Source organism: Phoca vitulina, unplaced genomic scaffold, assembly GCF_004348235.1.
Source record: "Phoca vitulina isolate PV1807 unplaced genomic scaffold, GSC_HSeal_1.0 scaffold80, whole genome shotgun sequence".
NCBI classification, from domain to species: domain Eukaryota; kingdom Metazoa; phylum Chordata; class Mammalia; order Carnivora; family Phocidae; genus Phoca; species Phoca vitulina.
The window spans coordinates 6,135,702-6,162,320 of NW_022589783.1; the positions used below are offsets into that span (position 1 = coordinate 6,135,702).

Sequence of the window (26,619 nt, forward strand, 5' to 3'; positions counted from 1 at the left end):
TGGGTCCCCCTCTCTGTGACTTTTCCATTCTCTCCCCAAGTCTGGTCTCCCTTTCTATTGGGCCCCCACTTTCTCGCTGCTATCTGTCCCGCCCCACACAGGATCCGCTCCAGCCCCCTGCTGGTCTTCCTGCTGATCCTGGCTGCAGCCTTCTGGCTGTTACAGCTGCTTCGCTCAGTCTGCAACCTCTTCAGCTACTGGGACATCCAAGTGTTTTACAGGGAGGCCCTGCACATCCCCCCGGTGAGCTGGGTGGGCGAGGCTGCGGACAGGGGCCCTGTCAGGGGGGGCAGAGAATAGGGGAGGAGTGGGGGCTGTGCAGAAGGGAGGACCCAGTGGAAGGCAGGCACCTGCCCAGGCCCTGAGTAATGTTAGGAGTTGGGGTACCACCACTTAGAAAACATGGTCTGGACCCTAGTGGAGTTTTGTTGATTTAGTTAGATTATAGAAGATGATTTATGGTCACATGCTTGTGGTCAAAACAGTAGGTATTTAGAGGAAGGGTGGGCATCAGGCTTTACAGGGCAGAAGGAATTTGGGTGGGGCTTGGAAGGATAGGAAATGGGAAGGCATTCCAAGCCCCAATGCAGGAAGTGGGGCAGCACTGAGATGGACCTCCCGGCCTGCAACTGAGTGGTCAGGCCCCATCGGGTGATCCCACCCCTGTGTCTGGCCTCACTTTCTATTACAGTGAGCCACTGTGATGGGCCCCTTCCCTGTCCCTGTTCATGCTTTGCCCTTTCTTTCCTTCACTGTCCTCATCTGGTCCATGCTCCTTGCTCTGTTCCTAAGTTCTTTCTTTAAGGCCCAGCTCAAAGGCTACCTTCTGCAGCCGGCTTCCCTTGCTCCCCTCAGAAGTGCAGAACCTTCCACACAGCTCTCCTGCCCAGCCAAGGGGAGAGGTTTCAGAAAGCCCCCCAGGCAGAACGCAGGGAGGATTGAGAGGGCCAGGGGAGCACAGGTCAGGGAGGGCAGGAGTTAGACCACTGCTCCTCCAGGAGGCTGCTGACCCTTCTCTTCCTCGTCCTCCCTTCTTTCTCCTCCTCCCCTATTCCTTCCAGGGGAAGGGGCGAGCCAGGGATGGACTGGAGAGGCCGGCCTGGAGGGACTTGACTAAGCCGGACTGGGGCAGCTGGGTGAAACTGGGCTAACGTGAGGTTTGCAGATGAGACCCAAGGGAGATCTGACAGCATCCCAACAGACACGGACACAGCCAGTGTCTTAGGCAGGTTAATCTGGTGGTGGAGTGGGATGGGCTCGGGGGTCTCAAAGCATGCTGAGACGAGGAGGCTTCCGGCCCTGTGTCGGCCAGAACCCTAGGAATGGGAAGGAGAGTTTGCATTCCCCGCAGCAGTTCTGTGCTGTAGGGGAAGAACTTCCGGGCGCATGGGGGAGGGTCCAGAATATCTGCTCTTAGGGAGCTGAAATCTGATACCTGAAGAAGTTAAATGATGAGGTGTCACCGGGAAGCACATGACTCATGGCCTCAGGAGAGGCAGGGGCAGGAGGAACACAAGTCAGAAGAGGATGAAAGGAAGAAGTGTCCTAATTGTTTGTGACAAGGTCAGGGGAGGTCAGGGGAGGGCAAGAGAGGGCAGAAAGGGAAAGGTGGCAGGTTTCATGCCTTGAAGGCCAGTGGGAGACCAAGGTGGGGAGAGGGCAAAGGAGGGATGTAGCTCTGCTCAAGGTGCGTTTGGGCATCACCGTGCCGGGGACTCCAGCTTGCTGGCGCTCAGCAGTGCCCTCTCCTCAGGAGGAGCTCAGCTCGGTGCCCTGGGCCGAGGTGCAGTCCCGCCTGCTGGAGCTGCAGAAGAGCGGCGGGCTGTGCGTGCAGCCGCGGCCGCTGACCGAGCTCGACGTGCACCACCGCATCCTGCGCTACACCAACTACAAGGTGGCGCTGGCCAACAAGGGCCTACTGCCGGCCCGCTGCGCGCTGCCCTGGGGAGGCAGTGCGGCCTTCCTCAGCCGCGGCCTGGCGCTCAACGTCGACCTGCTTCTCTTCCGCGGGCCCTTCTCGCTCTTCCGCGGGGGCTGGGAGCTGCCCGACGCCTACAAGCACAGCGACCAGCGGGGCGCCCTGGCCGCGCGCTGGCGGCGCACGGTGCTGCTGCTGGCCGCCGTGAACCTGGCGCTGAGCCCGCTGGTGCTGGCCTGGCAGGTGCTGCACGCCTTCTACAGCCACGCGGAGCTGCTGCGGCGCGAGCCCGGGGCGCTGGGGACGCGCCGCTGGTCCCGCCTGGCCCACCTGCAGCTGCGCCACTTCAACGAGCTGCCGCACGAGCTGCGTGCGCGCCTGGCCCGCGCCTACCGCCCCGCCGCCGCCTTCCTGCGCGCCGCCGCGCCCCCCGCGCCCCTGCTCGCGCTGCTGGCCCGCCAGCTCGTCTTCTTCGCCGGCGCGCTCTTCGCCGCGCTGCTCGTGCTCACCGTCTACGACGAGGACGTGCTGGCCGTGGAGCACGTGCTCACCGCCATGACCGCGCTCGGGGTCACGGCCACCGTGGCCAGGTGCTGGGGAGCTCGTCCGGAGAGGAGGGGGGGCATTCCTCTGCCCCGGGGCCGAGCCTCCCGCGAATCCGTACCCTCCCGCCGTCAGCGCCCCCCCAGCCCTGCCGCCCAGCCGCAGTTCCTAACCGCAGGCCCCTTCTCCACCCCCCTCCCGCCCTCCAGGTCTTTCATTCCGGAAGAGCAGGGCCGGAGTCGTTCCCCGCAGTTCCTGCTGCAGGCGGCTTTGGCGCACATGCACTACCTCCCAGAGGAGCCCGGCCCTGCGGGCAGGGCCAGCGCTTACCGGCAGATGGCGCGGCTGTTGCAGTACCGGGCGGTGAGGGTCCGGCCTGAAGGGGGGCTGCCGAGCCCGCGGGTGCCCGGGAGAGGGCTCGGGACAAACGGGCTCGGCTCGGGGCTGGCCATCCCGGGAGCCGGGAGGTGACTGGCTTAGAGGTTTCCGGCCCCGGCGAGCGGCCCCGGGGGTCTCTTGGTCCTGATTGCGAGCGTGAGCCCCCTCAACAAACCCTTCTCAGCCTCACCTTGCTTCCCCAGGTCTCCCTCCTGGAGGAGCTCCTGTCCCCTCTCCTCACTCCGCTGTTTTTGCTCTTCTGGTTCTCCCCTCGTTCCCTGGAGATCATTGACTTTTTTCATCACTTCACTGTGGATGTGGCTGGAGTTGGGGACATCTGTTCCTTCGCCCTTATGGATGTGAAGCGCCACGGCCACCCTCAGGTTAGAGCCCATCCCTGGCTGTGTGGGGTTGTGGTTGGGCAGGGCTTTGCTTGCCTCACTCGGAGCAGAGCTGGGTTCCACTCCAATCTTATCGTTGGCCACCAGTGACCTTGAGCTAGTCACTTCACTTCCTCACACCTTCGAGTCCTGATCTGTCAAATGAGGACGTTGACTGTAGCTAATGCACGGGCTGGGAGGATTACAGCAGATGATGTGTATAGAACCCTGACAGAGTTCTCAGCACATTGTAACTCCAGTAAGTGGGAGGAAAGACTGCCAGAGAGGCGGAGATGTGAGCTGGTGAGCAGGTGGGGCTGGAAGAAGGCGCCCAGGCCAGCCCTGGGGTCCAGTGTGCATAGGCTGGCAAAACATTAAGCCCACGCCCTCTGCTAGTGCAGGCTCTAGACCCAGGTCCTGCTTTACTGCTGTATTCTTGGGTGATCTTGAGCAAGTTCCCATCGTGGCCTCTGTTCTTTGACCTGGAAAACGGGCCAGTGTTTCCTGTCCCGCTTACCCCACGAAGCTCCCACTGAAAGCTATAAAAGCAGTGTCCACAGCATCTGAATGACTGACTGTTCTTGTTCTCAGTGGCTCTCGGCAGGACAGACAGAGGCCTCACTGTCTCAGCGTGCGGAGGATGGAAAGACTGAGCTCTCCTTGATGAGGTTCTCCCTGGTGCATCCACAATGGCGCCCCCCAGGGCACAGCTCCAAGTTCCTGGGGCACCTTCGGGGCAGGGTACAACAAGATGCAGCAGCCTGGGGCGCCACCTCTGTTCGCAGCCCCCCCACGCCTGGGGTGCTCAGTGATTCTTCCTCACCTCTGGTGAGTTGCAGCCTGGCCTGGCCTTCTGCCGTCACCATCCCCAGTCCCTCCATTCCATCTCACTTTTTGTATTAACGTGCTCCCTGGTCTAGCTTGCTCCAAGGCCTTTCCTAGGCTTCCTCCCTCCCCTTCTGTCCTCTCTTCTGATGCCCTCTTCTCTTGCTCCCAGCCGGAGGCCTTCCTGGCGAACCTCTTGGTGCAGCCCCTCCTGCCCCCACGGGACCTGAGCCCCACAGCCCCCTGCCCAGCTGCAGCCACAGCCAGCCTCCTGGCCTCCATTTCCCGCCTTGCCCAGGACCCGAGGTGAGGGTGGGGCATGGAGAGGCAGGGCAGCAGCTGGTGAGGAGGGTGCTGGTCCTCAGGAGGAGTACGTAGGGGCCCTGGGAAGGGGAGATCAAGTCTGGCCCTCGCTGTGGGGTCCAGGGGGGAGGGGCATGTCTTTGGTGTACTGTGCCCTCTGTTTCAGCTGTGTGTCTCCAGGAGGCACTGGGGGCCAGAAGCTGGCCCAGCTTCCAGAGCTTGCTTCTGCTGAGATGAGTCTTCATGCCATCTACCTGCACCAGGTGAGCAGGGGGGTACCAGAAAGAGAAATGTGGGGAGAAAGCAGCTGAATGAAACGGAGATGCAGTGGGGGGCATAGAGTGTAAGGAAATACTTGGTAGGAGCTCAAAGAGGAGGTCTGAGAAGCCTCTGCACCTCGTCCAGGGTCTGGGTTTCCCACTGTGGGGCACGAGAGAGCCCATCATTCCTCTTCCTTCCATTTAGCTCCATCAACAGCAGCAGCAGGAACTGTGGGGTGAGGCTTCAGCCTCTTCCCTGTCCAGGCCCTGGTCCAGCCCCTCCCAGACACTCTCCCCCGATGAGGAGAAGCCATCCTGGTCAAGTGATGGTGAGGTGGTCAGGGTGTGCAAGGGACAGACCCTGGGTGGACAGCGGGCATCACCACACTGGCCAGCTGATGGCTTTTCTCACCAGGCTCCAGTCCTGCCTCCAGCCCCAGACAGCAGTGGAGAACCCAGAGGACCCAGAATCTGCTCCCTGGAAGGTTTCAGGAGACCACAGACACCCAGAAGGAGCCTAGTCAGGCCCCTGGCACTGACTGAGAGGGCTCCTCAGGGTCAGTGTTGTCTAATGGAGCGGGAGGGTAGGGGTGCAGGGGAGTTGGGGAATGAATAGAAAATTGGGTGGAGCCACACTTGGAGGGATGGGGGCAGTGGTGGGAATTCAGGGTGATAGGGATGGTCATCTTTGGAACCTAAACCCCTGGAATGCTTGCCAAGAGCCTTCTCCTCCCCCAGGTTCCCTGGCTTCTCCAGCTATAGGAGATCAGACAAGGTGGAGTGGAAGGACGTGACACCGAGCCCTCTTTAGAGACCCACCCCCCCAGACTGTAGGCCTAAGGACGCTTTAGTTGGGCAGGAGTTGGGGGAGGTTAGTGATGAGCTCACCCAGAGAGCAGAGAAAGGGTAGGAGAGGAGATGCCAAAAGATCTGGAAACAAGTCTCAGAGATGATCCCCACCTGGAGGACAGGGCCAAGGCAGAGGCCTAGCTAAATGTTAGGGAAACAGTTAGGGACGGGACCTGAACCCCAGTGGGCCCTTCAAGCTGGCCTGGCCTTCAGGGTCCCATGGGACTTGTGGAGGGAGGGCCATGGGGACTTGTGAGTGGAAAGACCACGGAGGGCTGATGTTTTTGGAGTTCAGCACTGGTGTGATGTCGGAGAAAGTGGGTGTGGCTCCTCATCCTGTCTGAAACCAGCAGTAAAGGTTGCTCATGGCTGTGTTGCACATCTTTGTGACCTTAGTGGCTGGCATTCCCACTCCTGGCAGCTGAGGGCTATACCTGCTTCTCAATCAAGAGCAAGGAAGCTACACAGAACTGTCTGTGATTGGCTGGAAACCACATTTCTAGAGCGCTGGGTCAGAGTGGAGTATGTAGGATAGGACTGCCTTTTAAAGAATTACTACGACCTTCAACTGCACAAATTAAAAGACAAAGCTTGTCATCCTGTAATTTTAATCGATGGGGCTGGGTGAGGCATCTTAGTAGCTCTCATAACACCTGGTCCAGTCTCTTATGGTGAATCTTCAATAATAAATATTTGATTTAGAGATTAGGTTTCAAGATAAGATACTCCTGGGGGAGGTAAAGGGAATCTAAAATTCACCTAAGGAACACAAAAGGGGTGACAGTAGGCCCTGGGAGGGGGCCTCCAGACCTGGGGCAAGTAAACAGACCTAGAGAGGGACATTTCGCTCATTCCCCGGAATAAGGCGATTTAGGGCAGACTCTGGAGAAAGATGGGAAGCACCTCGGGAGGGGAGAGGTGGCCGGTCTGGTGGACTGACGGCCCCTCTCCTGTAACTGGGATGGAAAACAAGAGGACTCTCAGGGGCTGGGGGTGTCTGGGCCAGGCGGGTCGAACGCCCAGGGCACTGCGCCCCGCAGATGTCGCTCCTGCAAGGAAAAGCTCTGGGTGCGTATGCGGCTTGTCACCTCCTGAGTGCGCAGTGTGAGCCCGAAAATGTCCTCGTGATAGCGTTGCTGATCCTGCGGGGAAAGAAGGCCAGAACGGGGGTGGGATCCAAGTAGGAGTGGGCCCCGCCCCGGGCATGACCCCGCCCCGGCGTGGCGCCGCCCTCCGCACCCGCAGCACGCCGATGACGTCGCCGGCCTCGTCCAGCTCCATGTCGCCCTCCGTCGCTAGGATTCGCTGCACCGTCTGCAGGACGCTGGTTGCCATGGTGACGTCGCCGCACACAAACATGTGGCCCCGCTCGAGGCACAGCACGCGGTGCACCTCAGCAGCCAGCTCGGTCCGCAGGATGTCCTGCACGTAGGTCTGAGGGGAGACGGGGTTAGGGGCGCACCCGGGGGGAGGGGTTCTTGGAGGGAGGGTCCGGCCCTGGGGGCGAACAGTTTCTGCGCGGCCCCGGCGGCGCCTATGTGCGTGGCGTTGGGCTCTAGAGAGGTGGAGCCAAGCAGGGGGCGGGGCTAGGGTGCAGGTGAGGGAGACCAAAAGGCACGCGGGAGGGGCCGAGTGGGGGCGGGTGCCTGAGTGACGCCGGGAGGGGCGGTGCTGAGGGGCGGGGTGGAGGGTGCGCACTCGAGGGGGCGGGGCCGGGCCTGGGTCTGCGCGCCCCTCTCCGCCCTTCCCCGGTGCCCAGTCTCAGGTTACCCCCGCGCCCTCAGGGTGTCGCACCTTAGGGCTGTCGGGCTCCCGGGAGAAGGCGGTGAGGACGCGCCCAAAAACTCCGCGCTGCTGGGCATCCCGCACCTCGTCGCGGTAAAGGTGGTCGAGCTGGGAGCATCGGCAGCCGAACACCAAAGTCATGGGGGCGGGCTGCAGCCCTGCAAGCAGCACTGGGGCTTGGGAGAGCCCTCTCCCCGGGGCGCAGCCCCAGCGACATCTCCCACTGGCTAACCTCGCCCAGGCGGACGGCCCACGCCTTTGGAATAGAGACAACCACTCTCGGCTGTCTAGCCTCCAGGAGAGTGCAGGATGCTCTCACAGAGACCTTGCCTGACCCTGATTTACAGAGAAGACGCTCACAGAAAAGCAGATTACGATAGGTGGTGGCTCATTGGGTGGAATGACCAGTGGTGGCACTGCACTAGAACGTGGGGCTTCTGACTTAGAATTCCAAGCCCTTGGCACCATCTAACACGGAAGTTCCGGGATTCCATCTAGCCCTGTCCCTGCTCCAACCCCATATTCTTGCACATCCTCAGCTTCCACATTGTCTGCCTTCCTATCAGTCACAGCCCCCTTCTTTTGATTTACCAGCTGCCTTGCACACCCCGTGTCCAGCCTGAACATCCTGTAGCTTCCTTGAGTCTTGGACACACTTAGGTGAGCTCCGGCACAGTCCCAAGTACACTGGGCATTTCTGCCTTCTGAGTCCTAGTCCCATCCTCTCCAGACTTCCAGTTCCCCTTGTCCCCTTGTCCTTAACCCAGTCCCACACCTACTTTGTGTCTGGCCCCAGGAAGCTGGACCAACAGGGCACTGCCCTCCCCTTGGTCTAATAAGCTTCTTTTCACCTCTGTGGCCCATTCCTTGCCCTCTTTCCTACCTGGCTTCTGTCTTCCAGCCCCCGTCCCTTTCCCCCTAGATTGTGTGACTCCCTCCTGTCTTCCGGTCATTCCCTTGGTCCCCAGTCTCACCTTTGCTGTCAATGTCGTGCAGCCGCTCCTGCCAAAATCCCCGGAAGGGGGCAATACCTGTGCCAGGGCCCACTAGGATGCAGGGCAAGCTGGGATCAGGCGGCAGTCGGAAGGAGGGAGCCCTAGTGGAGGAACACTCTGTCAGGGCCCTGTGCTTTCCCAGCTCCCACATTCTTACCAACTTCGACTCCAGTGGACAACTCAACTTCCACTGGTAAATGGGTTGTCGAGTGCTTACGACATAGTCTAGCTCAGAGTGGGCATGGTGTGTTATGAAAAGAACTCTACTTGCAGGCAGAAACTCCCTGGACCTGTGTTTCTGGAGGTTGGGTCAAAGGGAATATGATTTAATTTGAATTGAAGAATGTTCTGATAGCTCAGTTAGGAGATTTACAACATTTGGGAAGGGAAGGACAGCTTTTGGTTCATAACGAATTCACTGTTTATTTTAAATCCTAGTCTTAATGTTGGTATTTGGTTTGTATTTAGTAGATTGGTACAGTTTGTGATTTAGCCTCCTGGATGTGTTTGGGTTACTGGACCTAACTGGTGCCCATCCCGGGAACTCTTTTAAGTCTCTCTGCGCCCCCCCCCCCCCCCGCCCCCTGAGGCTTTGGGTCCTGGCTGCTGGATGGGGCAAGGCTTCTGAACCCAGCACCAGGGAAGGGTATCCTGCAATCTTTTACTTTCTTTGAGTTCTCAGTGATACTGTGGTAACCTAACTAGTTCTCCCTGGACTAAGTGGGGACTTGGCCTTGAACAGGGCACCAGTTCCCAAGTGCCATGCCTCCCAATATCAGACTGACCCCAAGGATGTAGCGAGGGACGTAGTTTACCTAAAAGCAGCAGGGCCTGCAGATTGAATCCCAGCCCTGTCTCTGGGAAGGGAAGCTTTGGGACAGGACCCTAAGTCCAAATTAGCGAAACACCCAAAGCTTAGTCAAAGTTCTGAAGTAGCTTAACCAGATACCCCATTCTCGAGATGTGTTAAGTGGGTCCTCCCTGCTCCCCATCACACCCCTCACCAAAGCTCCCACCCTCACCCTGTGCAGCCACCTGCTGATTCCTCCATCTGTCCCTGGCCATCCATGTGGCACTTTGTCCACCCCTGCTTGGACAGACGCTCTCTTCTCGATGCCCCTTCCACCCCCATCCCCTGAAGTACTCACTTACCCCCTGATGAAGCAGGGTACGGGATCTCCGGCCTTCAGTTGGCTCAGCCATGTGGAGCAGACTCCATAATGGAGGGGGCCCAGTCCATCTGGGGGTTGGGGAGGAGAGGGTGCCCATGAGGGGCCCATCCCAGGGTCACTGTGTGGCTCTGCCCCTGACCCTCCAGCACCTCACCCTGCGTCCTGTATGCCAGCACGGCTACTGTGAGGTGGATCTCTCCTGGGTGGGCGCTGGGTGCTGAGCTGACCGAGTAGTACCGGGGCTGGAGCAGGGGCAGCTGGGTGAGGAGCAGGGGGGCGGGCAGTGCCACCGATGGGAACTGCTCCAGCACCTCCAGCAGCGTGGGGCAGCGGAACCACTTCCACTCCTCGTAGCGCCGCGGGTCCTGGTGGGAGCAGGGCGCAATGGGCTCGGAACCTCCCAACCCTGCCTGCTGACCTCCCTTCTTGACTCCTCCTGAGCCGAGCCTCCTGGGGTTTCTCCCTTTTCAGTTCAGGCCAACAAACATTTCTTGAGCACCGAGAATTCAGAGCTGAATTAGTGACTCCAGAGCTGGGTCTTAAACCCCAGGGTGTGCTAGCCAGGTGGACCCCCTTTCTCGCCTGGCTCTTCCTGCTTCTCGAGCCCCTGCTGCCCACTGGGGCCACCCGCACCTGGCTGAGGCTCTCGAGCTCCTGCTGTTCGCTGGACTCTTCGGCCAGGGTGCTGAGCAGTCGAAGGAGTTGAGGGCTGGGCGGGGAAGTGATGTCCAGGAAGAAGGTGAGAGCCTGGCGCAGCGTGCATGGGGGCAGCCGGGGGTCCCGAACCCAGCTGGGGGGCGGTCCACCTGTGGGTGATGTACAGGGGAGGTCTGAGGAAGGGGCCACCTGGAACTGCAGAGTCTGAGGTGGTCATTGCTTTGGGGGTATCCCAGGACTGACCACGCCTTGTGTTTTATCGGAGACCTTGCCCTTGAACAGTGGTGGGCCTGTCTGGGCAGCCCCTTTGTGTGTGTGTTTGGCGGCCTCTGCTTGGTTTGGGTTGGTCTGGGTTCTTATTTTAATGCCAGGCACCAGTGTGGCAGGAGATACACCGAGGCCAGCTACAGAGTGGGCTAGGCTGTCAGGAGGAGACTTTGGGGGGAGCCCGAGGGGGGCAGCCTTTTGGGGGGAAGGGGCAGGTAGTGAGAAAGGAGCCACGCTCTGTGGACCATCCAGCCACGAGGTCAGTCCGACAAGAGGGGGCACACCGGCTCCGAGCACAGGCGTTACGGCTGTGAGGGGAGGTGGCAGTCCTCTACCAGGTCCTCAACTCACGGGGACCCTGAGGCCAGGGGGATGAGCAGGCTGTCACTCGTGCCCCAGACCGCTCGGCCTTACCGGGGCTGCCCTTCTCCAGCTGCTCCACGGCCACCGGCTCTCCTGGAGGAGGCGGGTCCTCCACGCGGCTCAGCAGCGCCTCCACGAGGCCGGGCCGGTTGGGCGGGCAGATGCCTATGTGGTCCCCTGGCTGGTACTGCAGCGCCTCCTGGCCTCCAGTGTCCAGGCGCACCAGGATCGTGGCCCGGCTGCGGGTCAGGAGTGGGGGCAGTTAGAAGGGGGTGAGGAGGGCGTGGGCGGGAGCGTGCTGGGACAGAGGGAAGGAGAGGCCAGGACAGGTGTGTGTGTGGGGGGAGGTGGTCCTCCTCACGTGGACTTGCTGCTTTGCAGGTTTTCCACTGAAAGGACCGTAGCCTGGAACATCTTCCTCCTGTGCACGTGGATCAGGCCTGGGGGGAGACTGAGACTGAGCTGGGAACCCGGCCGGGCCGCTGACAGTTAGTCCTGGGACCCTGGGAGCCCAGAGGGCCAGCGGGGTCAGGGGGAGGCCAGAGCCTCACCTGGCAGCAGCTGGAGGCCCTCGGCCTGGGCACTCAGCCGGTACCTCTGGCGCTTCCAGCTCCGTTTGGGGCTGAATATGTCCCGGGCGGCGGCCTTGGCGTCCTGTCCCACACAGAAAGTCTCACAGGAGGCCTGAGGGGCGAGATGGTGAGGGCTGAGGGCCTCGGGTCACCAGGGCGAGCGGAGCAGGGAGGAGCTCAGGGAGGCTGAGGCGGGAGGCTGAGCTGGGCTGTGGGGTCCCCAGAGGCCACCTTCCTTCTGTTCCTGGGACTGGGGGGGGCCCTCTCGCCTGCGGCCTCAGCAGCCCCAGTGGCTGGCTGACGGTGCCTGTTCTTCGACCCATTTCATGGCTTGGCCACTGCACTAGCTCTCCCTTTGCACATGTTTACTCGTGTCACACCCACGGGTTCCGTAATCTGGTGAGTGGTACTCTCTCAGGAGCGCGGCGCTCGGCACACGGTAGCACTCAGCGAACGCGGCTGTGCGCTCGGAGTGCATTCAGATCCTGACTCGTCTACTTATATTCCACATGCCTCACTGAGCCCTCTTTCCACCTCATTAGGTTCCGGGGAGGATGAAATGAGATGCTTTATGTAAAAACCCTACAGTGCTCCCGGAGGGGGACACCAAATTTGGGTGGCTGTGGGAGGGGTCTCTGTCCTCTCTGTCCTTCTTGCGTTGCTCATAAGGGCTAGAGGGGCCCCTGGGGCAGGACCCCTGGGAGGGTGCATATCCTATTTGTCTCTGTTCAGGTAGGAGTCCTGCAGACTGCTGGTCCCGGCCCAGGCTTGAAATCCAGGGCTCACCCATGATTGGTTGCTCCTTCTCCTCCCAATGCGTATCACCAGTCCTGTTAATCTTTCTTTTGTGTGTGTAAGGTCTTATATCTCTTCCTTCCTTCCTTGGCCCCCTCCCTTCCTTCCTAGCCCCACTGCTACCACCCTAGTTCATTCAGCGTCTTCCTGCTTTCTAGTTGGATATTCCTCTCGTTGACCCTGCGTCTCTAAAGCAGTATCCCTAAAACTTCACCTTGTGCTCCTTTTCCTGTTCTACTCTTAGCTTCCAGTCGCTTCCTTTCATCTGGATTCTTGTTTTCCTTCCTGTTCTCCTCCTCCCAACCTGAGCCTATCTATTTCTTCAGCTTGACTTTCTCCTTCCCAGCAAACCCTCCACCTGTGCCAGGCGCCCCCACAGCCCTCCTCCTTGCATGTACCGGTTGGCTCCATCAGGCCAGACCTGATAAACTCAAGCCTGGGAACCCTGGGTGGGGCGAGCACTGCCCTGAAAGAGTGTTAGGACGGGGAGAAGGAGCCTGTTCACCTCCAGGCATAATCCCCAGACCAGGCAGAGCTGCTTCTGGGGGAAGCCCAGGCTGAGAAAGTCACAGCCCTGGGATGCACCCCTCCTTGCACTTCCCTGAGCCAGGACACCATCTGTCCAGGCACCTCCCCAAGCCTGTCTGGCCTCTGACTTTCTGTAGGTTCTCCTGGCCTCAGTTTCAGCCCTCGCCTCTGTCCAGCCTTCTCTTGGGCCTTCCCCTCTCCCTCCACCCTGCCTGCCCTGCATGCTCACCCTCTAGGCTCCCACTCAGGGGCCCCGTCTGTGCCTGGCTGAAGCTCTGCCTGCGGGGGCCCTTTCTGCTCTCCTCTGCCTGGGCCAGCCACCTCCCGTGTTGTTAGGGCCGCGTCATCCACTGCTCCGGACTGAGCCAGAAGGGCTGGCTGGACAGTGGTGAAATGAGGATGGATTTTGGAAGGAACAGGATGGGACCAGAGAACCAAACAGAATCAGGACAGCAGCAAGGCCTCCAGCCTCAATATTGCATGTCTCAGAAGGGAGGGGTGCAGGTGGGAGGGAGCCAGAATTGGGGTGGGAGGCGAAGCCTGGGTCACACGTTTGAACAGGCCCAGGGGCTCACCTGAAAGGCGGCCTGGGCCCAGCCACGGAAGGCCTCCTCCTGGCCACACAACTCATCTCCCTGGCCCAGCTGCAGTAGCCGCTCCCCGCCCAGCTCTTCTAGCCGTGTGTCCACCGCACGAGCGAAGGCGCAGAAGTGGGGGTATGCCCGGGAGCCCAGGCCGAACACACAGAACCTGGGGTTCAGGGAGCCATCACTGGAGCCCACACCTGTCCCTGCCCCCTGTATGCCCCGGCAGCCTGCCCTCCCTCCCATGCCTCCCCTCACTGCAGCTCCCACACCTGAGGGTACCCAGGGCCCCTGCACTGTCTGTGTTACTGGACTCCTTTCTCTTCCGTCTCCAGGAGGACACCAGCGGGTCTGAGCAGGAGACACTGTTGAAGCGGATTTTGTAACTCCTGGCAAGAGAAGACAGAGACAGGGCTGTCACAGAGAACTGGGAGCGTGGCGCAGGCCCAGACACAGCCTGGGGACAGCTCTGGGGTCTCTACATCTGGGATAGGAAAGACCCTGCCCTTGGGCTTGGCTTTGTCGCCCTGGGGATCTCTGTGCTTTCAGGCCCCATTGTGCCTCCCTTCCCTTCTCTGAAGGGGACCTCAGGACTGACCAGCCCTCAGAGTTCCGGGGGCTGTGAATGGCTAGGTCACAAGGAAGTAGGGCATCCTGAGCTGTGATGGGGGTCCAGGGAGAACATTTCAGCCCTCCTTTCCTCACTGTCTCCACATGCCTCACTGTCCTCCCTCCCACCTCCCCCTAAGCTCCGAGCCCCACTCACTTGTGCTGTTCTGGCCGAGGGGAACTGTTGTAGGGGCCGGACATCTCCATCAGGGCCGCCGCAAAACTCTGGGGAGGGGAAGTGTCGGTATCATGGTTAGTTTTGTTTTATTTCAAACCACACAGAAGTTTAAAACTGCAGTCGACCGATCCTTATTTATAAATTCTGATTTTAATTTGTTTTGAAAATTTTATTTATTTATTTTTAAGATTTTATTTATTTATTTGACAGAGAGAGACACAGCGAGAGAGGGAACACAAGCAGGGGGAGTGGGAGAGGGAGAACCAGGCCCCCACCGAGCAGGAAGCCCGATTTGGGGCTCCATCCCAGGACCCTGGAACCATGACCCGAGCCGAAGGCAGACGCTTAATGACTAAACCACCCAGCCGCCCCTGTTTTGAAAAATTTAAAACTGGTATTGGCTTTTTGAAAACATTACAGAACCATAAAGTAACAAAAGAGAAAAATCTACCCTTACCTTTCCTCCAGTCCTCGCCCCCAAGGCATGTGCTCTATGGACAGGTGTTTAACCTCCTAGATCTGTTCGGTTGTACTTCCATATGTATCTGTCTTTATAGTTTTTCCAAAAAGTAAAAATGGGGCTACACCATACTTAGCTGCTTTTTCCTCAGCAACCTATCATGGATCTCCTTCCAGGTCAACACACCAAGACTGACCTCCTTTTGAATGGCTGCATAGTGTCCCCACATTTTCATGGACCACATGCAGGAGACTTTCGTCTGACTCAGGATATCTGGGTGGTCTGTGACCAATGCTCAAACACTTGTATATACACACATCCACCTCCTCTTTTGTGTATTTTGGTAGGGTAGTCCTTGCAAGGGGAGTTGCTGAATCAGGATTTGAAGGCAGGATGAAGTGGGTGGTCAGATCTGCCCGCAGCAAGAGAGCGCTCTTGGCTCACTCGTACCAACACTGGATGTGGCCAGTCCTTAATGTTTCAGCCAACTTGATAGGTGGAAAACAGCCCTCAGTCTCCCTGCATTGCCTCCATTGCTGGTCGGTGGCACTCACATCTTCTAGAAGGCTGAGCTATGTCATGTGCTGCCACGAAAATAGCTAAGAGCTACGCGGAACACCTTCACACAGCAAAACCCAAAATGTGGCAAGCCTGGAACACCCCAGTGTTAGCTCTAGGTGCATCTGGGTGGCGGGCCTTTACGTTCACCGTAATTAGTGTGTACTACTTTAATTTTATTTTTTGAACCTTTTGTTGAAGTGTAATACGTTCAGAAAAGCACACATATCATAAACGTATAGCTTTCTAGATTTTCACAAACTGAACATGCCTGTGTCATCAGCATCCTCTCAGGAAATGTTGCCAGAACCCTAGAATTCAGCTTCGGACCCCTCCCAGTTACCACCTCCCACCCCAGGAGGGGGCAACCATTCTCCCGATTAAAACCAAGGATTCCTTTTGCCTCTTTCTGAAGTTAATATAAAGTGAACCCTACGGTCCGGTTCTGTTGTGTTTGGCTTCTTTCCCTCTCCATTATGTTTTCAGATTCACCTATGTTGTGATCCGTTCATCCTCATTGCTGCATAGAATTTGAATAGACCACAATGTATTTATCCAGTCTACTGTGGACAGTCATTGGAATTGTTTCCAGTGTGGGGCTATTATGAACAATGCTGCTATAAACATTCTTGTTAGTGGCTTTGATGAATATTTTCTGTGGGCCATATTCCTAGGTTTGCTCCATTAAAAAAAAATGGAGTGAAATTTACAGACACTGAAATGCACAGAATTTAGAGGTGCAGTTCAATCCATGTGGCTGTTTGGCAGTTTTTTTGTTTTGTTTTTTTGAAGTTAAACATACATCTACCCGATGACCCAGCAATTCCACTGCTAGATATTTATTCAAGAGAAATGAAAACATAAGCCCACAAAAGCCTTGCCCAAGAATGTTCATAACAGCTTTATTCATAATAGCCAAACCCTGGAAACGACCCAAGCGCCCGTCAGCAGGAGAACAGAGAAACAGTGTGTTCACAGAGTGAACGCTGCTCGCTGCTAGGCAGTAGAAAGGAGCGAGGCACTGAATCGCTCACAGTGGGATGAGCCTCAGACACGGGCCGAGTCCTTACTGTGTGCTCCCCTTTCTGTGACATCCTAGAGCAGGCAAAACTAACCTGGCTGACGGAAGGGATGGACTGGGAAGGGGCTGGCTGGGGGCACTGACAAGGGGACTGCCTGGGTGATGGAAATGTTCTGTGTCTTCATAGGGTAGTGTAAATACCACTTTTATATTAAAAAAGAAAGTGATTCTGTTATTCTTTACAAGGCAGATCAGAATGACGGCTGAAATGGGCAGCACGGTCGGCAGGGGGGCGGTGGGAACTTGCCTCAGAATTCTGCTTTGGGCTGCTTGAGGAGGTACCCAGCGCTCAGGAGGCATTTATCACCTAGAAGCTGCCACAGCCAAGGGCATGAGGAATGACTGTAGCCGGGGCTGCCAGGACAGAGAAGCTGGGAAGATAGTGGCTGATAATAAAGTGTTCAGTGGTGGTGCTCTAGTTTGTTTCTTTAAAGATTTGTGCAGAAAGTGAAGTTGCCTAATCTCTGTTGACATCTGAGCAGTGCTCTTTTCTTTTGTTAAGGAAAGAAGAAAAGAGAAAGCTGAAATTGAGTAGTAAGTGGAGTATCGCTGTTTTTCTAACTAGTCAGTGCTTGAGAGCGGTCTGACCTCGTCGGCCAGCCAAGTGCCTTCCACATATTAAACACTTGCATGGATGATGGAAATGACCCGGGGACACACTGTGAGGGGTGGGGCTGGAGTATGGCTTGTGCAGGCTCTCGGGTCCCAGTGAAATGTCCACACTTGCACTCTGGGGGACTCTCAAGGCATCTCCACTCTCCATCATGGAGGTGGGGTTCCTGCCCAACCACCCCATTTTGAGTCTCCCCTCATTTCCAGTGGCCCCTTTCCTGCTAGGCCTCACCTCTCCGTTCTCTGGGGGATCACCATTCCCAAATGTGCTGGTCACCACCAACACCAGCGTCTCATGCTCAAGGGACACCACATCGTACTCATCCATGCACAGGACCTGTGGACGAGGAGAAGACCGATGTCCCAGGGACTTGGCCCCTGCTTTCCTGGCACTTCTACCCTGACCCTCCCTGGCAGGGCACAGTTCAGACCCTGACTCAGGCCTGGACTCAATCCCTGAATCCATCTGGATCCCAGGCTTCCTCCTGGACTCTGACTTGTGACCCTCTTCTGTCCTCCAGGGCACATCTGAAGTTACGGATGGGCCCCCTCCCCCTTCCCAGATCCCCACTCCACTGGGCTTAGCCCTACCCTGGGGTCGAAAGCCTTCCGGAAGAGTCTCCCCAGCTGCTGGGCGTAGCTCTGGGCCCGGCCGGTCTCGGAGCCATACAGGATGGTCGCCTTCACTCGCTTTGCCATCACGGTGCCCATGAGTGAGGCAGAGATCTTCACCGCACTGCAGGCGAGGGCAGGGTGAGGGCGGTCCCAGGCACACCGAGCCAGGGCCTCCCCAGGTGCATGGTCCAAGCAAGGTCTTGGGGGCGCTGAGTGGTGGGTGTGGGGAGGTGGTGGGCCTTCCCATTGCTAGAGCTGGTCCCCTGGGTGTGGGGGAAGGGCAGCACTCCTAGGGCACCTACTTGGCCACTTCCTTAAAGGTCTTCTTCCTGGTGATGCCGGCACCCTTGGATGCACTCCCCTTCCACGGGTCTGGCTGCAGGGGAGTGATGGGGGAGTGGAGGAGGAGATAAGTAAAACAAGCATTTGGAGGCCCCTGGGGGCTGCTTCGTTAGAGCTGGCCACAGTGGGCGAGAGCCAGCGGGGTGGGCACCTGATAGCGGAAGGCCGGGGACAGGACATAGTTGACCATCTCCTGATGGAAGACAGGGGTGAGGCTGCCAGAGATGGGGGGCACGATCCAGGCCCAGTCGGCAGGGCAGCCCCCCCTAGCCTTCTGCTCATTCTCCAGGTGCTTCATGAAGGAGGCGGTGGCAGCATGGTGGTCCACGATGGTCACTTTGGCCAGCTGGGGTTGGGGAGGCAGGGGCTTAGACTCAGCCTACAGACTCACACTTCTGTGACCCCAGTCACCGCTGTGCCCTGGGTCACCCCACATCTAACACATGCTGTGTTCTCCCACCATGCTGTCACCCCTAGCTGCAGCCTGTGTGGTGCGCCCAAAACTCAACAGTAGCAGCTCCAGTCTCCCACGTCTGTCTGTCCTGCCCCTGAACCAAAACATCCTGAACTCTGGCCAAGTTCTCAGCAGGTGCTAGTTTCCTCAACCAACAATGCTCAGCAGGCCTTCAGTCCCGGAGTTGGTGTTTCCAGGATCCAGGGGGTCCCACACATCACAATACCCCCTCTACCCTGGGGGCCTGCATTACTGAGCATGTCCCAATCAGCAGGGCTCCAAGCACACTCTACCCCCATACTGTGCGCCTGGAATAGTAGGTGCTGTGTCCCTAGAAGCGCAGGCCAAGTGTGCCCCATGGACCGTGGTACTCCTCCCAGCTGTGTCCAAGGCCTGCCCCCGTCTCTAAGTGCCGCCCTCTTTTCCAGCCCCAGCCCCTCCCCTCCTGGCCGGTCTGGGTCTGTACCTGGTAACTGTGCAGCACGGCCAAGTTGATTTCCACCGCTGCCTTGTCTTTCCACAGCGATGAGGTGGTCCTGGTATCCAAGTCCATGCAGACCGCCACATCCTGGGAGCGGGGGTGCAAGGCATTGGTAGGGACAAGTATGGGGGGAGTGGACGGAGAACATCTTTGTCTGGAACTCATGACTAGAACGAGTGAGGGTGGGTAGGTGGCCATCGAGAGGCCAGACTGCTTAGTTTGGGACCGGTTCAGGTTCTTGCCTGCAAAGGCACCCCTGAGCAGAGAGGGACCCTGGGCCAGTTACTTCTCTGCCCCGGATCTTAACTTCTCGTCTCTAAAATGACATTGTTTGCAAGATCTGCCTTGAGAATCTGAGGAAAGCTATAGAACTATAGATCCCAGAAAAATAACTGCATATTTGTACCCACGCATGTACACTCCTTTGCCCCAAATTCGCCGTCCCGGAGCCCTCCAAAATTCTAGTGTAGGAGGCAGCCTAGGCCTCACTCAGGTTCTTCCAGTTGCTGACAGGGTGGGGACCTATTTGCGAGTCACAGGCTCCGGCCCAAAGGGGATGCATCCCCTTCCCTACCCACGGGTCCTCACCTCCAGGACGTTATATCGGTGAGGGTCACACAGGTTCCGCGTGCCAATCTCAGTGCTCATGTACCAGCCGCTGAAAGGGGCCGCAGGGAACTCCAGTCCCCCGATTTCCAGCAGCATGTTGCTCACCGCCGGGAGGGCATACCAGCGCAGGCCCAGGGCTGCAAACCACTCCAGCCTGGGGGTGTCCGGGCGGGGGATCAGGCTGCCTGTGGAGCCTGGCCTGCCTGGCCACCCCACGGCAGCCCCTCTTCCACCTGACTCCAGTCCCTCTCATGCTCACGTGGGGTGTTCCAGGGGCACCTCGAGGACCAGCTCAGGGGGCAGAGCAAAGAGTTCTGGGGGCTCATCTGGGGCCTGGAGCAGTAGGGGCAGCACGTCAAAGCGGCCGTTTCCTGGGGTCCAGCCGTGCTGGATGCAGAGCTGTGGGGAGCAGGGTCAGAGGTGGGTCTGAGAGGCCCAGCCTCCTGCACTCCTTGGGGACCCCCTTCATTGGCATCTCCCTCCTTCATCTCAGAGTCCCCCCTCCCTGCTCCACCGGCCACTCTTTGGCTGGATCCCCACGCCCCCTCCCAGAGCCCTCATTGGCTGGCCTCCTCCTGCTCTGCCTCTCTGTGCCCACCTCAGTGATCTCCACGTTGGCTGGGTCCCCCCGCACTGAGCCGTCCTGCTGCCTGTAGCCCGCATAACGCACCAGTTGGCTGTTCCAGATTCGGAAGTCTCCGCGGCCTGGGGCGCGCTGGGGGAACACTGTGATGGCCGAGCTGACACATGAGGACGACAGGTGTCAGAGCCCCGCCTTCACTGCCACCGCGGGGAGGGGTGGCATCTGGCACAGTGTAGGGGGCACTCACCGGAGGTTGCCCCGGTTCGTGGCATACTTGATGTGGTTGCAGATGTAGGTGAACATCTCTTGGGCAGAGCTGCAATCCCGGGCATCGAACACCTGAGCCAGCCGAGGCAGGGGGATGGGGGGCGGGGGGGAAGGGCTCTTGAGTCTCAGCTCTAGGAGAGGGTGAGGAGGCAGGGGAGGGAGTAGCCACCTCCTCTGCAGCCTCCAAAGGCTGCCGGGGTCACTTGTCACGGTTCTTTCTCCTCCGGGGAGCCTCCCTGACCATCTGCACCCACACTGACCCCGCCTTCCTCCCCTGCACACCACACACCCAATGTATCCTGGTCTGCTCCTTATCTCCTTGCTGGGACATCTCCCCACCGCTGCAGAAGCTGACTCAGTACCTGATACAGAGGAGGGACCCAGTCACTGCCAAACTGATGATTGGGGAAGGGCACCAAGTGACAGGGAGGCCACCTAGGGGTGGGGGTGGTGAGTTCCCCATTACCCACGGTGCTCAAGCAAAGGCAGGTGACCCCAGCCAGTCAGCAGACTCTCCTTGAGCACACTGATGATGGGAAGGTGGTTGGCCGCACTAGGTGGCTGTCCGGGGAATCTGCCCATCCTGACGTTCTGATGCTAGGAGAAGCACCTTGACTGGCTGAGTGGGGCCACCAGCAGGGAGCTGGGAGACCCCTTGCCTGCTTGTGTTAGTGACAGCAGCAGGGGTGGCAGTGACTGGTCTGGGGCCAAGGAAGGGATGTAGCAGTGAGTGGGATCCAATATGGAAGCTCTGATGGGCTCAGAGTTGAGCTAGGGCTTTGAACAACGTCAAGGGGATGCAAGCATGACAGGATCGTTCTTTTACTGGAGACTCCTTCGGGGATTTACTGCGCATGTGGCTTCATTCCAAATTCTTTGGTGGCCAGCTACAGCTAAGGAGGCCCAGGTCATGGATTAAGTTCCCCTGTGGGTCAGCTTGCTTCTCTTAGGCCATTCCAGTGGTGGGAGTGTGAAGGAGGGTGTGAGGCCAAGGTGCTGGAGGATTGGGCTGGACAAGTGGGGCCAACAGGGAAGCAGCAGCAAGGGGCCTTTTCCAGAAGAATGCTTCTGTTGCTCAGACAACCCCCACCCCCCCACCTGATCACTGCCCAGCTGTCCTCACTGACTCAGCATGTTTGGGTGTTTCTCTCCGCAGCCAGCCAAGGCATTGATATGGGGCTTAACAACCAGGTGTTAGCTATTGGGCTGAGGGCTCCCCAGGGGTACCAATCTCTGAGGGAACGGGCAAGGATCTCCCCGCTGCTTGGGACCCCATAGGGGGTCCTCAGGAGCTGCCCTCACTGCTCCTTTCCCTTTCTCTCCCCCAGTCCCGATCGTGGGTGCTTGCTGGCCAGCCACACCTGCAGCTTCCCCCACTGGATCCGGCCTACACAGCGGGGAGCATTTCGCCAGGCCTGCTTGGCCCCGAACACCAGCTCGCTCTCCCGAAGCTGGTAGGTGCCCATGGCTGCTACCTCCGCTTCCACCTCCTGAAGCCTCTGCTCATGGGCCTGGGAGCCGCTCCTGTTGTGGAGAGGGGAGCAAAGGAAGGTCATACTGGGGGGAGAGGTTCCCCAGGCTTTGTGTGGGTGTTGGGGGGAGGCTGGTGGGTGCTGGTGTCAGGGTGGGGGATGGGAGTGGGTCCTGGGGAAGGTGATCATCCTTTCGAGGGCTTGGTAGGACCAGGGCCCCACGTCAAAGGACAAGGGTGGGCTGTGGGTCTCAAGGCATGGTCTCACCTCTTGATGGAGCTATAGTACTGGTTGATGAAGTCCCTGGCCTGGCTCAGCAGCTGCTCAGGGGGTGGAGGGTCCTGAGAGGGCCGGCTCTGCAATTTCCGTGGAAATACCAGAGAGCCCAGGCAGCGTCTGGGGGTGCAGGGCCCATCCTGGGTTGGGGTGGAGGGCAGAGGCAGAGAGAGCAGGGAGCATGGAGGTCAGGACCAGGTCAGGGTGCAGAGGCAGGGTGGGGAGCCAGAGGGAGGGTGGGTCTCGGCAGGTGTGGGTTGAGGGCTGGGGCTGGGACTGGAAATCGGGGTGAGGTTGGTCTGGGTTGTGGCAGGACTTGGGGCAAGGGCTGGAGGCTAGGAGTCACCAGAGGCCCCTGTGTGTCCCTTAGCTCCTCTGGCTCTTCCCAGTGTCTCTGAGTTCAGGAGGGGACTGGCCGTAGCCATACTGACCCTGACGTGGGATGGAGAGGGCTCCCGGCCTTACCTGCTGTGACTGGGCACTCAGGGTGTCGTAGGTGATGCTCCCCACCTCCCAGTTCTTCACACGAGGGAACTTGGGCCCGTCCGGTGGCCGGGTGAGCGGGGGGCTGCTGGGACCCAGGGGAGGGGTCATGGGGGAGGAATGTATTTCCTTCTGGATGTGCCCCTAGAGACCCCTCCGGCAACATTAATAACCCCAGTGACTATTGCTCGCCTGCCTCACGCTTCCTTACGTTTCCTCTGTCAGCCCTCACAGCCACCTTAGGAGGTAGACGGTATCAGCATCCTCATTTACAGATGAGGGACCTGAGGCTCAGAAAAGTTAGGAATCTTGCCAGAGGCCCAGTGGGCAGGATCAGGTCCCTTCAAAACCCAGGCCCGCCTGTCTCCGTGTCGCCAGAGCCTGGGCTGCCCAGGGCAGCAGCGCCGAGCTCCTGAGCCCCTGACCCAAGGCTGGGTCCTCATCCCTGTTCAGGGCCCACCTCGCCTCTTCTGGATGCAGGGTGTCCCACCCCCGGAGTTGTGATGAACCCTACTTTGAGGGGGACGGAGCCCGTGGCTGAGCTGAGGGAAGCCCCCGCAGGGATTCCTCCGCCCAGATTTCCCTCCCCACTCATACCCCTCCTGACAGTAACCATCGTGTGAAGGGAAGCCTCAGAGGCCTTATCACTTCCTCCCAGAGGCTGAGGCCTGCGTCGGGGAGGAAGGGAGGGACTCGGACCTCTGGTGCGCCGGTGCGGAGCCTTCCCCGCAGACCTACCTCCAGCCCCTGGCCACGCTGCCTGGCCTGGCACCCCACCTGGCCTCCAGCTGCCCTTTCTCTCTTCTGGGGGCTGAGGATGCCAGGTTAGTTTCGGGGTTGACGGCCACTAGGAGGTGGGGCCAGGAGTCGAGGAAAAAGGCCTGTTTGCTCTGTCTTTTCAGCCTCCCACCCCAAGGGCCTGAGTCTCCTGGGCCGACTCTCTCCCCTTTCTGTGAGCAGGTCTTCTCACTCTCCCGTAACTATGTTAAATAATCATCAGTGTTTGTTGAAGGCTTGCCATGAGCTAGAAACTTATAACAGTTCCATGGAGTAATCACTGCTCTGTCCTTATTCTATATACATGAAGGCTCAGAGAGGTTAAGTGACTTGCTCAGAGTCAAACAGCTCTTGGCAGCAGAGCAGCACTCAAACCTGGTCAACTGGCACCCTTACCCCCTGCTTTCACCTGTTGCCTGCTGGTCCTGATCGTGGTTTCTTATCTGAGCCTCCCTGAGCGTCCTGTTCTTTCTGTACTGAGCCCTTTTGTGTGGGGGCCCCGGACCTCCCGGCTGAGCTACAGGCTCCAGCCCTTGCCAGCCCGGGGCTCCTGGGCCTGACGCCCTCCCTCTTGCCCCCTGCTTCTAGCCGCCCGGGCCCTTACCTGAGGTCTGGTGCTGGTGGGGGCACGGGTGCCGGTGCCCTGCTGGGCTCTGAGGAGGTCGGGGAGGCAGGGCCCTGCTTGCCGCACAGCCCCAGGCCCAGGCCCAGCCCCAGGCCACATGGGGGCCTGGGCTCCTGGCCCACACTCTTCAAGTTGCCCATGTTCAGCCTTGCCTCAGCTCTGGCCCTCCAAGCAGAGCCCAGACCTTTTCCTTAGGAAGGGGAGGGGGCAGTGGGAGGGGGCTCTCTGGTGCTGGCCCTTGCCCCGCCCCTGCCCCACACACAATGGGACAGGAACAAGGCAGGCTGGGAGGCTCTAAAGGCTCGGCTCCATGCCCGCCCAGAGGGTGGGGGCCGGACGCCTGGGTTCCGCTCAGAGGACTAGGACTGATAAGTGGGAAGCCAGGTGTTCTTGGAGCCCTGGGGCTGGAGTGCAGGAGCAGGGGTGTGTGTGGGGGTGTAGGTGGGGGTAGGGGGTAGGGGTGGAGTTGGCAGGGTGGACAATCAGAGGGTCAGAGAGGTCCTTGCGTGTTGTCTGGCCGGAGCAGAGGACTTCCACCTTGCCCGGGCTGGCCTTGCTCTGAGGGGTTGGGGGGGGAGGTGAGCACTGTGTCAACATCAGGGGATGGTTCCCAGACTCTGAGTGACCACAGGGACCTCTAGGGTCCCTGCAGGTGCTCTCCTTCCCTGCCCTGTCTACAGCTAAGCACTCCTGGACCCCCACCTTGGAGTGCTTTGGAGATCTTGGGGATACAGTTCAGCAAGGATGCAGTGACCCTTTGTCCTTGAGTCTGGCATTAGGGTATCCCTTCCCCTCCCAGCCCCAATTTCCTGGAACCCCCGCCCCCCATGACTCAAGTGGGGGACACAAAAGAGCAGGAAGCTGCCATCCAGGGCCTCCACCCCCACCCTGTCATCCAGTGACGCATGCTTCCCTGGGGGTGGTAGGTCAGCAGATAGACCCAGCAGTCAGTGCTGAGCAGGGACTGCCCACTGGGAAGATCCTGGAGCCCTAGCAAGAGCATGGGGCTAGGGAAACTACAATTCCCAGAGTGCAGATGGTGCACACCAGCTCTCTTCACGTACCTTGGGCAGTCGTGCAAACTGGGGTTTGTAGTTCTAAGCCATTGGGGGGCTGGAGAAAGTCCATGAGCAGGGGCATCTGGGTCTGCAGGGGTCTGAGCCTCATGGATTTGAGACCACAGAGACTAAGAGAAACTGTGGGCAATAAACGGAAGTTGAGAGACTGGGATAGGCAGAGACTGGGAGAGGCAGACAGGCAGACAAACAAACACGTAGATTTGTGTTGGCTGGACTCCTTTGAAAAGCAGTGGAGGATAAGATTGGGGTGGGCCTGGGTGGGAGCCGGGCAGGCGGATCAGCCGGAAGGAACAGGCTGTGCTGCGAGCTCTGGGGTCATACCAAGAAGTTAGGGTCGGCCAGTTTGGAGGGAGGAGGACGAGGGGACCTTGTAACCATGGAGAGGCCTGAGCTCCTGGACACCTGGAGAGCTTTGCTGCCCCTCTCTCACAAAGGGGCAGGTGGGAGTCAGAAGCACAAGGCCTATGCTCAGTCCAGACCTGTCCCTAGGGCCCCGGAGCCTGAGGCTCCACCCCACTCACCCCCCTTTCCCAGCAAGGCAGGAGGCGGATCCAGGCCCCTACCTCTCAGACATTTTCACCAGACCCCATTTCTGGTTCCCATTCAGCCACTACCTAAAATGCACATGACCGGGAAGGACTCTGCCTACACTGCAGGTAATGGAGCAGTGGCTGGCCTCCTCAGGGACAAGGTGACAATAAGCATCAGATGCTGAGTCCTCCTGAGCAGTTGCCTGCACCATTTACCAAAGCCACTCCCGGTGGTCTCCTGACCTTGGGACCTCCCCTCCCCTCTGTGCTTCCCACTGCTGCTAGAATCATCTCAAAAGCAGGGCTTACCTCTTGCCCTGGCCCTCCCTGAATCCTTCCACCCAAGGCCAAAGCCCAGCACCACCCTGGCCCAGCCCTCGATTTCCCAAGTATGCTGCTCACACCTTCTGTTCTGGACAAAGGGGCTTCCTCATGGATCCCCAGACAGTTTTCAGGCCCTTGCCTGTTGCTGTCCCTCGATCTCACCCTTTGCCCTCTGACTAAAGAGAATCTTTCTTCCTCTTCCTCATGGCTCAGCCCTGGCAGCTCTGGAGGTAACCTGCCCAGGTCTCCCTTCCAGAGAGAACCTGCTACAGGAACTTCCTGCTTTCGGAACCTGCCCAGGGCTCAAGGCCACATGCTCCCCTGGGAGCTTCCCTGAGCCGTGGGGGGGTCTGTGGGCTCGCCAGTTCTGCCCAGCCGGCACTCCTCTGTGGCCAGTCTTGATGCGGAGCCCTGTTGGCCTGGCAGAGAGCTTCTCAGAGCTCACTGTGCTCCGAGCCTCTTCTTCGCTGATTCTTCTTCCTTCTCTCCTTCCATAAATATCAGACCTGCCTCCCCATTATCTTTCGCAGACACGACCCCCAATCAATCCCTTATGAGATGTCCAAGATGGGGCACTTTCTGGCCACAGGGAGATCGGGGACAGTTCCACACAGCACTGGTGGCTGTATTGATGTTGATCTGGGCCAAGGGAGCCATGGCAGAGGTTTTAGGAAGAGGAGAAAGAGTCAAAGGAGAGACAGAAAGGCTTTGTCTGGGAAGGTTTTCTTCTCCCACTTTTCCTAGGGCTGTGGCTGGCATTGGCCCCGGTGTCCTAACTTCCATCGAGGGACTCTAGCCTTCCCAAATCTTCCAGATGGGGAGATGGGGCCTTTCTCTTTCCTCCCCAGGGCCCTGCCCAGTCTTGTCTCTCTCCACCTTGCTCTTTGTCTGTCATCCCTACTAGGGCATTAAGGCTTATGCGGCTCAGTGGCCCACTGCTCTTATTAGCAACCGCACTTTGAAGAGTAATTTCTGAAAAGACAAAAGTTTCAAGACCCACAGACTTGAAGTTCCACTGAGAGGCAAGCAA

The 26,619-nt window shown here is 58.7% G+C and overlaps 4 protein-coding genes across 8 annotated transcripts in view; 2 read left to right on the plus strand and 2 right to left on the minus strand.

Moving 5' to 3' along the window:
* The window catches only part of ABCB8 (ATP binding cassette subfamily B member 8), a 22,495-nt gene extending 20,003 nt beyond the window's left edge, over nt 1–2,492 (minus strand). Inside the window, exon 1 of the mRNA XM_032394292.1 lies at nt 2,428–2,492. The gene's annotated coding sequence lies outside the window, so the exon portion shown is untranslated. The remainder of the gene's footprint in view (nt 1–2,427) is intronic.
* The window catches only part of ATG9B (autophagy related 9B), a 7,147-nt gene extending 1,721 nt beyond the window's left edge, over nt 1–5,426 (plus strand). The window contains exons 5-14 of the mRNA XM_032394291.1: nt 102–243; nt 1,754–2,508; nt 2,671–2,824; nt 3,043–3,222; nt 3,811–4,047; nt 4,217–4,350; nt 4,514–4,610; nt 4,813–4,936; nt 5,023–5,164; nt 5,346–5,426. Coding sequence (XP_032250182.1) covers nt 102–243; nt 1,754–2,508; nt 2,671–2,824; nt 3,043–3,222; nt 3,811–4,047; nt 4,217–4,350; nt 4,514–4,610; nt 4,813–4,936; nt 5,023–5,150 — 1,951 coding nt within the window. The 3' untranslated portion in view covers nt 5,151–5,164; nt 5,346–5,426. The remainder of the gene's footprint in view (nt 1–101; nt 244–1,753; nt 2,509–2,670; nt 2,825–3,042; nt 3,223–3,810; nt 4,048–4,216; nt 4,351–4,513; nt 4,611–4,812; nt 4,937–5,022; nt 5,165–5,345) is intronic.
* On the minus strand, nt 5,298–25,049 carry NOS3 (nitric oxide synthase 3). Of its 3 annotated transcripts, none has more exons than XM_032394280.1 (26): nt 23,636–25,049; nt 22,237–22,342; nt 21,763–21,911; nt 21,385–21,547; nt 20,004–20,095; nt 19,772–19,913; nt 19,433–19,572; nt 19,153–19,327; nt 18,550–18,651; nt 17,781–17,975; nt 17,590–17,663; nt 17,264–17,408; nt 16,905–17,009; nt 13,941–14,008; nt 13,447–13,563; nt 13,166–13,340; nt 11,247–11,379; nt 11,057–11,135; nt 10,747–10,934; nt 10,042–10,214; nt 9,563–9,773; nt 9,389–9,476; nt 8,216–8,337; nt 7,251–7,399; nt 6,696–6,890; nt 5,298–6,598 (listed from the first exon to the last, which is right to left on the minus strand). In XM_032394280.1, exons 1-26 carry the CDS (start codon nt 23,794–23,796, stop codon nt 6,437–6,439), a joined length of 3,609 nt encoding a protein of 1,202 aa, XP_032250171.1. In that variant the 5' UTR covers nt 23,797–25,049; the 3' UTR covers nt 5,298–6,436. The 3 variants fall into 3 exon arrangements, with proteins under 3 accessions (XP_032250171.1, XP_032250172.1, XP_032250174.1); XM_032394281.1 differs by having other exon boundaries at nt 6,048–6,598; nt 22,237–22,339; nt 23,636–23,845; XM_032394283.1 differs by lacking the exons at nt 5,298–6,598; nt 6,696–6,890; nt 7,251–7,399; ... (4 more) ...; nt 10,747–10,934; nt 13,166–13,340 and having other exon boundaries at nt 22,237–22,339; nt 23,636–23,845.
* Nucleotides 6,823–26,619, plus strand: part of KCNH2 (potassium voltage-gated channel subfamily H member 2) — a 62,779-nt gene continuing 42,982 nt past the window's right edge. The window contains exons 1-2 of one of the 3 annotated variants that reach the window (XM_032394286.1): nt 6,823–6,884; nt 21,352–21,477. The gene's annotated coding sequence lies outside the window, so the exon portion shown is untranslated. Of the gene's footprint in view, nt 6,889–21,351; nt 21,478–26,619 lie in introns of all 3 variants that reach the window. The other 2 variants (XM_032394287.1, XM_032394288.1) reach the window with 2 other exon arrangements.

What these genes read in the sequence shown, in the direction of transcription:
- NOS3 (XM_032394280.1), bottom strand. Translation starts at nt 23,796, where the DNA reads ATGGGCAACTTGAAGAGTGTGGGCCAGGAGCCCAGGCCCCCATGTGGC. An exon ending in CCGTGCTGCACAGTTACCAG is followed by an intron (nt 17,976 to 18,549) that starts GTACAGACCCAG and finishes CCCCAACCCCAG; the next exon opens with CTGGCCAAAGTGACCATCGT. An exon ending in CCCCGGCCTTCCGCTATCAG is followed by an intron (nt 17,664 to 17,780) that starts GTGCCCACCCCG and finishes ACTCCCCTGCAG; the next exon opens with CCAGACCCGTGGAAGGGGAG.